The 10,542-nt window shown below is 36.5% G+C and overlaps 1 protein-coding gene across 1 annotated transcript; it reads right to left on the reverse strand.

Moving 5' to 3' along the window:
- Nucleotides 1–3,578: 3,578 nt before the first annotated feature.
- Nucleotides 3,579–10,542, reverse strand: LOC133715260 (lysophospholipid acyltransferase LPEAT2). Its single transcript, XM_062141694.1, has 14 exons — nt 9,885–10,542; nt 9,202–9,382; nt 8,991–9,050; nt 7,834–7,997; nt 7,685–7,748; nt 7,504–7,572; nt 7,252–7,353; nt 6,983–7,027; nt 6,338–6,408; nt 5,627–5,693; nt 4,914–4,964; nt 4,278–4,388; nt 4,127–4,174; nt 3,579–4,040 (listed from the first exon to the last, which is right to left on the reverse strand). Exons 1-14 carry the CDS (start codon nt 10,511–10,513, stop codon nt 3,870–3,872), a joined length of 1,833 nt encoding a protein of 610 aa, XP_061997678.1. The 5' UTR covers nt 10,514–10,542; the 3' UTR covers nt 3,579–3,869.

Raw genomic sequence — 10,542 nt, forward strand, 5'->3', positions numbered from 1 at the left:
AGTTATCTCACTGAACATTGGATTATATACAAAACTTTGTGAACAAAGCATCGCAAAATCGAAAGTCTAGTCCTTTGCTTTGTACCAGAAGAGTGCAGCAAGGAGGAGATACTAAGTAATCAAAAAATGCAAGCATGAAATCCGACCTATTGGATTAAAGCAAGGAAGCAAGAAAAGAGATAAGCGTTAGAAGGAGGTAGGAGGATTCACTCTTGCTATGCCGCACTCTCATACTTTTGAGTAAGGAATTCCCTGCAAGGCAGTTAAAGCTATCAGGTATAGGAGAGACTACCTACTTCAAGTTCAAGGCAGGCTAGGTCAATACACGATTGCCTTCCTTTAATGTGCAATTCCCGTCCTTTAAATAGAGCAACTTCCCGCTCTTCTGTCTATCATCTGTCAACAGGTAACGATCGCACCTCTCCAGTAATTGTCCTGTAGGCGGTAAAATTTCTCATCCATCCACGACGTCCTACGAATACTTTCCTCTAGCTTCTGTTATGATTAGTGAATTTTTATACTTCGAGTAGGGAATCATAAAGTTATTTTCTTTATGACAATTGGAACCGTAATTGCTATTGAAACACAATTCATAGAAGAAAGAACAAATTTCAAATTTTAAAGAATAGTTTTTCAAGATTTAGTAGTATATAGGAATTTCATTGGGCTAATGAGGTTACTTTCATGTCTTGATATTGTTGTTTTTTTGCAGTATAGCAACTTTGGCTGAACATTGTAAAAACTTAGGGTGTGTCCTATAACGTTTTATGAAATTATTTTTGTAATACTGGATTGTAGAATGAAAATGGGGAATTAAACTACAAGTTTTTAAGATGTAAATATATGTTCGGTACAAGTATTTCAAAACTTGAAATATCAAAAACATATCTATCATTTAAAAAAAAAAACATATCTATAGCACTCTGTTTAGTTTTTCCTGAGTAATCATGAAAAATTGACTATTTTGTTTGTATTGATTATGAATCCTTTATTGGTTGTTATGAGAAAATAAACAGAGTATTGTGAAGGAGATTGAACAAGAAGAATCAAATCCCTCAAATTTGTTTATAAAATATATCATATGAAGTTGCAAGCTCTTGAATCTTTAGTTCAAAAAGATAATTCAATCAAATGTCTCAACCTTAGTTGTTAATTCCTCTTGCCCATGAGATAATCCAATTATATTGAAGCATAAAATACCGAAGCTTTCACCCTAAATCATCCGTATAAATTAGATCTGACACGTGAAAGAGGGATTTTCTAAATCCTTCATTATTCTCTACTGCATAATTCTGCAAGTTTCAATTGATTGAAAAAAACGGGGAAGAAGAAAGTTCAAACAACATATAAAGTAGATGAGATCATGAGAAGAGATGATAAGTCTCAATGGAAATTGTGAGAAAGAAAGAGAGAAAGATCAAAAGTGAGGAGAAGAGTTTGGGGATCTATGTGCTTAAAAGTAAAAAAAATTAATCACTTTCTCTAATTGTAGGGCAAGTTGTTTTCAGGAAACAATGAAAACGTCAAAAAGTCATTTCTCATATTTATTCATAGTTCCTGAATTGTTTCCTAAAATTTATTTTCCTTGTTTTTCAAATTTAATGCACCGAACGCAAATTCATAAATTTTTGAATTCATAAAACAAAAAACAGTATCGCAAAATGATACCGAACAGGCCTTTATTGTCTCAGTTCTCAGATTTGTACATAAAGAACTTAGTGCAATGATGTTATTTCCTTTCAATGGATGAACCATCATAATAGAATATGACTAGTTAGAAGTTACCAGTTGAATAAGTACAAATTTGAGAAAGAAAAAAAACCAAGCAATCCCGCAGCATCGCGTGGGGAGGTACTAGTCTATAAATAAAAAGAAGAATTATTCGTCGGCAAAAACCTTCCATAAAAAAATAAAATAAACAAAAAGGGACACACATCTGGCATCGAAGTAGTCGGAAAATGCCTTCCACAAAAGATAAAATAAAATGAACACACTATGTTGAAGAAAGTTTTATGGGCTAGCTAATGCCTCCCATAAGAAAATAGAACATAAAACGGACACACACATTTGTTCATAGGTAATTTTATTGTTAATTTGTTATATACACATTATGAATTTGATTTTCTATTACTAGGTTTTTCATAATTAATCTTGATTCCCAGAAACAAAGTGTTTTTTTAACGGTCTCTCTCTCTCATAGAGAAATTAATCCTAAGGCCCGCGTTTTCCTGTTTCTCTGAGATCTATCTTGTCCAACGGTGCCCTATGTCTGAACTGGCCTCTGGCATCGCCAGATGGGTGTTTGATGCTATTGCTCAGGAAGCTTCGAGGGAGGGGTGTTTTTGCTCGAGGCATTGGCATGGTGGTTTCGGCAACGGGTTTGGTGCTAAGTCTCTGAGGCGCAGTGGTCGTGTTATACATGGTTAGTTTGTAGCGACGCTGGTTCGTGGCAACGCAGTTTTGGAGCGCTAAATCAGTTTTGGAGCGCTGATCGTGATGAAGTGCATTGGAGCGGCGCAAGTTGGGCGGCCTAAATTCGAAGTTGTACATGCGACAATTGGGTGAAGACGATAGAGACTGGGCCTAGGTCATACCAGGCTTACTGGACTCAGAGCTGGACCTAGTACTAGTGTACCACCACAAACTTCTTATATGTCCATTGATGATAGAGAGGGGGTATGTAATGGCATGTTCTGGCTTGAGATTAATGAGATGTCTATGACTTAATTAAAAAAAAAAAATTAATCTTGATTCCCAATTTCCAATGCTATCTCTATTGTAAGTTCATCTAATAAATTCTTTTTTTATATCGGTTAGTCTAATTCTCAAGATCGACCCGCATTCCACAAGATTCACGACAACATGCAATATTATATCTTTTATGGAGCCCAAAATCAAATATAAAAATATAGAAAGACTCTAGTGAGGACTTTCAAATCAATAGTTGAATAAATTTTTCTAATTTTAGTTGAAATATTAATTTTACAACACATGTCATCCAACCGTTAATTTAAAAATCTTCATCAAGTCCTCATTTTAAAGTCCTTATTAGAACCAGAACCACTACGGATAGTTAGGGGGGGGGGGGGGGGGGGGGGGGGGGTAGAAGGGCCTAGTCTGGAACCTCCAGGTCTAGTTTTTGAAACTCCATGAGCTCCTTTTCACTGGTGGCCAGCTGTGGTGGAATTTTCCCCATAGCAATGCATGGGATTAGTCCGGCCTCAAGCTGGACTAATCGATACTCTGCATGGATGTGTGTGTCGCTAACTTACTAACACTGACCCCCCCTCATAAAAAAAAGTCATTAGAGCTCATCATATAAAAATAATCATAAAAAGGATTTGGGAAGCTAAAAAGTTGCTATTGTCATGGCTGAAATTGGATGGAAGGTTTCGCTTCTCACTGTCACTTCTGCACAACAGAGAACTCATCCTACTGAAGAAAACGATCAACCCTGACAAAATACAGAGATGGCGCACTGTACAACCAAAGCATTTCTGTGAATATGTGCAATAATGAAATTGATAACCTGATATTCGAGACCAAGGCATGTTTAGACTACATAGTAGCACTAAAAATCAGAAGCAAAAATTTCGACTTAATTAATTGCCAACTAATATGTAATATCACTTTGTAAAGCACGATATGTCAAGTTACAGACCCGAAAACAAGTAATTGAATCAAACTATAAGCAACTCAAGGGAGCAAGATTAAAATATTATGCCCCCTCCTCTCTGTACCTTAGCAAAACCCAACCTGAAGCTCCTCTCTGACTCTCTCAATCACACTCCAACAAAAACCATACCAGACTAATGGAGGTTACGACGGTGTACAATATATCTTCACGCACCCTAAAGAAAATCCATCCACTACACAATCTCCTCCACCAACCTATTACCATCTTCTGAGAAGTCCTTGTTAAGTAAGCAAGGTGAGAAAAGGGCAATTAGTAGTGGATTTCTTCTTAGACAGGTGAAAAAATCGTCCTTGCTGATTCTCCCATCAAGATCAGTATCAAAAAGATTGAACAGCTCACGGATCTGCAAGTAACAATTGATATTAGTTGTCCACAAAGGCACAACTGAAAGATGTTGTAGGGATATTCATAAAAGGGTATGTCTATCACCTCATTTTCAGTCAAATCCGGGATTGCAGGCCTGATAGTGTCTCCAAACTGATACAATAGTAAAAGCCAGGCAATTGCCAGTGAATTAATTGTAACAAATCTATGGGGGTGGGTAAACAAAAAGAAAGAAAGGTGAGTGCAAGAAGCATACTTGCTGTTCTAAAACGTAGATATTATCCTCAGAAACACATTCAGAAAAAGCTAATGCACAGGCTTGCCGGAATAATCGTTGCTTCAAGACATGCGCTGATCCAAATAAGAACTGAAAGAAAATAAAAATGTTAACACTTACAGCCTGAATCCTACAATAGCATATATCAAACCAAAACAGAATCACAATCAGATGCACAAATAGCTTTATAAATTGTTATATGTGCAACATACGAAATAATACAAAACAAGTATGGCAGTTGGAGTTGCCTGTCACCATAATTACATTCTCTAAAGTTTCTTTAATTTATGGATTTCTAATCTAAACAAATTACTCGAAAGCATTTTCATTCACAAGAAAGAAAAAGCTCTCCAACCCAAAGTCCTCTACTTGTGATTCTCAGAGTTCTATGGGTATCTCATCATAGAAACCTCTTGAAATTCTAAACATTTTCATCTATGCATCTCAGACAATCTCTCTTAAAAATAATAATAATAATAATAATAATAATAATAATAATGTTCAGACAATCTCTCACCTCAACTAGGCACAAATATATAAAACAAAATGATCCTTGATAACACGCTCAAGCACACACACGTGACCAAACACACAGGGATTGAGGAGTTGGAGTACCTGCTTAAATGTGATGGCTCGATTTTTGTCAACATCGATGAATGCAAATATCTGAAAGCCAAAAGATATCCACATTATGAGTGGCAGCAGATGCAAAGGAAAGAAACATTTGACATGCAGCAACTGTTGGTTCTTCGTAAATACTTAAGGTCAGCAAAAGAACATAAAACGAACCATCTGTGATAGATTTAAAGAGGAAAAACTATCATGCGTTTCCTAAAATTAGCAACAAATAGACACCTGCTTTCATGTCCTTAATTGTGTAAAAACTGTGTCAGCTTAGTAGCTTGACAACACAAGCATAAAGCAAGTTTAATAGGCTAAGAAGTAAGTCCAGAAGAAAAAGGAAAAAAGCTGAAAGCAAACAACTGTGCAAGGATACTGCAAAAATGCAACTCGAATAGGTGATTAACAGAATGGTACAAATATCACGAAACCAATTTTATATTTTAAAAAGAATAGAAAGAGCGAAGTTTTGGTGGTGATGCACTGATGCTTTGAATCCTTGGTGCGTCTGCTACAAACTCAAAACATAAATTGACTAAATTCACATACAATTCTTATTTGACTATCTTCTAGGCTACAGTACATAGTAGAAAAGGAAAAAAAAGATATTATGTGACCTGTCTAAACAACTGTTAGCATTTTAAGTTCAAGAAGGTAGAATACCAAGAGAGAAGGGAAATGATTAAGCAAAGGATGTGGTAACTGACCTCTTCAGAAAAGGTACAGGCCTTGAGTCTTAGAACCCTCAAGAAATCATGATAGGTAACATGACCACTGCCAAAATGAGATATAAGTAATAATCTTTCAGTTGTTGTATTACACTATAAATACTACATAAATCATTTTCAGAAGATACATGTATTGCATAGATTCTTTGAATAAGAGATACATCCATGTGTGTGTGTGTGTGTGTGTGTGTTGCACACATTTACAGCACAGAGTTGAGCATTCTGAATGTGATGCCATTTAACTAAAGACAGTATCTAATCCAATTGATATGTCATGCATCAACCAAGCAAAACATATGCTTCAGGACGAACATTCTCCACCCATGACAAACAAAACATATGCTGAAATGCATACAATTGAACAAGGATGAGCGCATAAACTACACATATCATAGTAGTGTACTAAAAATGAAAACTTACAAGATAAAGCAAGCATTTTTTTTTTCTTTTATTGGAAAGCAGGACTCTTATCCCAATATTAACATAAGTGTGTGTGTGTGTGGAAAAACAATTACCACACATATTATAAGAACATAGGAGACAGAAAAGATACTATGATTCAGATGCCGGAGAAGAAATTCATATAACACAATGCAGCATGCATAATACAAATAATAAAAAATGATGAATATCAGTCACTGACAAGATGACACAACTACAACTTTCATTTAATATGAGTTCCAACGGTACCTGGGGTCTGGATTCATAGAAAGAAATCTATCCAAAAGGTCAACAGCTTCCATGCTGCTTATATTGAGTACCTGAAAAAAGAAAGAAAATAATAATAAATAAAGATAGATCACTTAATTTCTATCAGGTCACACATGTATTATGGACAAAAAAAAAAGGTGCATAAGTAATAAAACCATGTAATCTAGACACTCGTGTGAGAAGAAGCAAAATATATCTGGTATCATGCAGAAAAGTGGATGCATCAGACTGTAACTAAAAATTAGGACAACATGTCAATAAGTTGAACCGATGAAGTAAGGGGATAATTTTTGCATTGGCAATTGCCATCCTACACTCTTGCATACTTTTGAAACTATAATGTGTCCAGGCAGAATGTCATTGAGTAAAACTTTAGAACCCTATGGATGAAGTTGTCTAAATGACTAATGCCTTGAGATATGCGCACACACATGTATCACAATCATGACCAAAGAATTAGATACCGATAAAGATTTGAGAGAACTCGGTTATAGTTTCTAAATTTGTAATCTATAGAACTGATAATCTACAGACAACGATGCAAAATTTTAAAGGGCACATAGTTTATAAATCAGTTCTAAGTAATAATATATCAGTAGAGGGCACATATATGCAGGGACTTACAGATTTTACACTCGCCATTTCAACCATGTAAGCTGAGGGCCGCACCTGTGGAATTTATTGTAAAAACATTTAGCGCAACATTAAAGTTTGTTGAGGTAGCGCTAAGATCTCAATTTAACACTAGAAGCGCATACAATGCCAATATTGTTGGGCTTCCGGTTAGGTGATAAGTGCATTGGTTTGGGGGTTAAGGTGGTCTCAGGTTCATGTGCTTGTTTGTCAAACAACAAATACTGCACAAATGTGTAAGTATCAACAAAGATATATACCTGTTTCGATTTTGAATCAGCTGCTTTCATGAGAAGCATCAAGTCTCCAAAAGAATGAGATGTCTGTACAACATTGAGTGCAGCTGCCATAGCATGACTAGTCTGCATATAAAATATGTGCCAACGTCTATCAACAATCTAAAAAAACAAGGGCATACGGCATACCAGAAAGACAGTGATGCAAAACAAAACTTATCCAACAAATTTATAGAAATACTGGCCAAGCCAAATTTACTAAGGGCAGATTCTTACCCTCTGAGCAAAGTGGAAAGCACTTTCTTTCTTGTTATCAAGAGGTGAAACAACAGGAAGGTACTCTACCTGCTCAATTCAGATAAGATAACCTAGATCAATATTCAACGACCAAGTGATATAAAATGTTATAACAAAATGTGATGCAGAAATATAAAGTAAATATAAGATAGCGATTTACCTCCATGAAATTGTGAAATTGCGTGAACATTCGAAACATGAGCCTTGGCAAAGAAATGTGCCCCCTAATAAGCACTCCACATGAAACACTTATAAGATACCAATCCAGACAGCACCGTACGGAATGAGCAGATTAGAAAACTGTCTTACCAGGATTGATCAAAGTGCACATGAGGATAGCGTACAATTACTGGTTGGATTGGGTAACCAGGGATGAATGCACCAAGTTCAAATGAAATGAGATATCTTCCGTTGGTTGTGGTTCCCTCAGGAAATAGGAGCACTCGAGGAAATCTATCGCATGAAGCTTTTCTCTGTATTCAGATCCTTGAAAGCAGAATTCTGTATCAAATAGCTTACAAAATTGATACAAATCACTTAACATATTATTTTCCTAGAGTAACCATATGCTCATACAGTTGCATCCACTATGAAACTAATTAAATGTAGGGATATATACCAAAAAGGTCTAACAAATAACATTTCAGCCACAGTTGGACTTAAAGAGTATGTTTTACAGTTTATAGAACAAATATAAGTATGCATTACATAAATATGGCACTGCAAGCAGAATTCATATAGTTGCAGTATTCAAGTGAAGATAACTAAGAATTAGGACAACTTTACAAGGCAATGCACTAATATAATAACAATTTTATGGTTTAGCTTGCAGGGCATAATATATAATAGATATAGTATTAAAAAAAAATTAGCTAAATAACCTCACCTGCCTACTTCAGAACACTAGTTCTATTGTTGACATACTGCATCCATTCATCATTATAGGTGCCATTTGTTCTCATACATAACAGTACAGTTACAGCAGTTCTATAAGATTCTGATTCTCAAAAGACATTGCACAAAGCCATTTTAAAAATCCAAAGGTTTGGCCCTCGGGCCCATTTTTGGTCCATTACCTATTTACGAGATTTATGGCTTTAGTGTTTCTTCCTCTTATCTGATTTATCAATACTTTTCTTGGCCTTATCTGCCGTTGGTCATATGCGGATATCAACTACACCAAGCATAGAATTACAACGAATATAAATGTTATTTCAACGCAAGCACTCTTAATGGAAGCAAATGCAGGAATTCTGAAGGTACTTCCTAAGAAACTTTACTGTAGATATAAAGCAATACAAGTTTGAAAAAGAAAAAATGATAACAAAACACAGCAACCTGATAATACATGTTTAACCCGATAATAGATGACATGAAGAGAGAGCGGTTAGGAACATATACATCTTAATTGGTTTATCACTTACTAACCAAACAAGGATAGCCAAAAACTTATAGAAACTTCCTACCTTTATTTCAGTAACAGCTTGCCTCCTTGATGATGGTGAAAACCTATTAACATATATCACCTGAGAACACAACCGAAAAAAAAAAATTGAGCAAAACCATGATAATAGAATATATATGTATGTGCAAATAAAGTGATTGTGCAATCTCGTTAACATATGTAACCTTGTGTGCATTAAAGTAAACAACTAAGGTGCAGAGACATTATATTACCTGCATTGCTCTGATGATGGTTCCAACAAAAGGTAGGGAATCATGGGACTCAGATGCGACAATCGTAGGGAATAGTTCATAAAAGTAGAATATAGGTTCTATAAAAGATACATGATTAGATACAACAATTGGGGCGGTTGCTCTTGGAGCAGGTTTTCCTATCCGTCTTATCCAATGGTAACTGAAACAAAGGTAAAAGAGGACAAACAATCCATTAGAAGGAATACAAACACAATTCCACTCGTATCAAGAATGCAGATAGTTTCTAACATAAGAGTGAGCTTCACTGGATATCTGAATTCGTATTTTCCAAGACAACCAATATAGTTTACCAGACACTCCCGCGGCGAAAGAACAAATTGAAAAACTAAAATTAACAGCTCCTTCATACACCTTTTCTCTCTAACCTTCCTTTCAGTTGAATCCATTAATAAGTTCACTTAAAATCCCAGTAATTAACTCTCGAAAACTCAAAAAAGCCATACTCTTGCTCAAATTTTCAGAATCCTATGCCTGTCAAAGTCACTACTTGACTTCAATCCAATTCCACATTCTACTCATTTCCTCTAATTTTGCACCAACCAATCACAGCTTAGCTTAACCGGAAAACAAAAAAAAACAAAAAAAAAACGCAAACAAGAAAACCCTAACTAAACCAAAATAGAGATGAAAAACTGACTGACCCAAAGGCGAAGAGAATACATCTGGTACAGACCCTAGTGATCCACATGATCCTACACCTCCACTTGGGCATAGGGTTCTGCCTATCCTTCCATCCCAACAGAGCCAATTTGGTGGCCACAAACCCAATCAGCAACGAAACCCCAAATATCACAAGCCTCACAATCGCGATGGGGAAGCAAACCCCGATCTTTAACCACTCGTAAACCCCTCCGATTTTCAAAGTATGGTTCTTGAACGGATCCGCCGTCGTCGATACGGCCACCTTAAACCCGCCCGACCCGAGAAACGCAAACGGGTTGCCGTTGCCGTTGCCGTTGCCGTGGTCGTCGTCGTCGTCGTCGTGGACGGTGACGATCAAGTGGGGTTGATCGGACGGCGGAGGAGGAGGAGGAGAGAGGAGCGGCGCGGTGAGGGTGAGGCCGGCCTCGCCCATTGTGGTGGTTACTGTTTGGGTGTAAGGCATTGGAATGATATATATATATATAAGGAGGAGGAGGAGAAGAAAGATTGAAGCTTTTTTAGAGTCTTGACAGACTTTGTAATGGGGGAGATGAATAAAGGTAGGTGACTTTCTCTTCTGGACTTTGTCTGTCTGTAATATGTGGTGGGTTTTGGCTGCGTTTTTCATGGTTTTCTTCCCTTTTCTGTTGTCTAGTT

Source organism: Rosa rugosa, chromosome 6 (assembly GCF_958449725.1).
Source record: "Rosa rugosa chromosome 6, drRosRugo1.1, whole genome shotgun sequence".
In the NCBI taxonomy this organism is placed as follows: domain Eukaryota; kingdom Viridiplantae; phylum Streptophyta; class Magnoliopsida; order Rosales; family Rosaceae; genus Rosa; species Rosa rugosa.

What these genes read in the sequence shown, in the direction of transcription:
- LOC133715260 (XM_062141694.1), bottom strand. Translation starts at nt 10,513, where the DNA reads ATGAAAAACGCAGCCAAAACCCACCACATATTACAGACAGACAAAGTC. An exon ending in GTGCACTTTGATCAATCCTG is followed by an intron (nt 7,749 to 7,833) that starts GTAAGACAGTTT and finishes AGTGCTTATTAG; the next exon opens with GGGGCACATTTCTTTGCCAA. An exon ending in CTTTCCACTTTGCTCAGAGG is followed by an intron (nt 7,354 to 7,503) that starts GTAAGAATCTGC and finishes TTTTATATGCAG; the next exon opens with ACTAGTCATGCTATGGCAGC.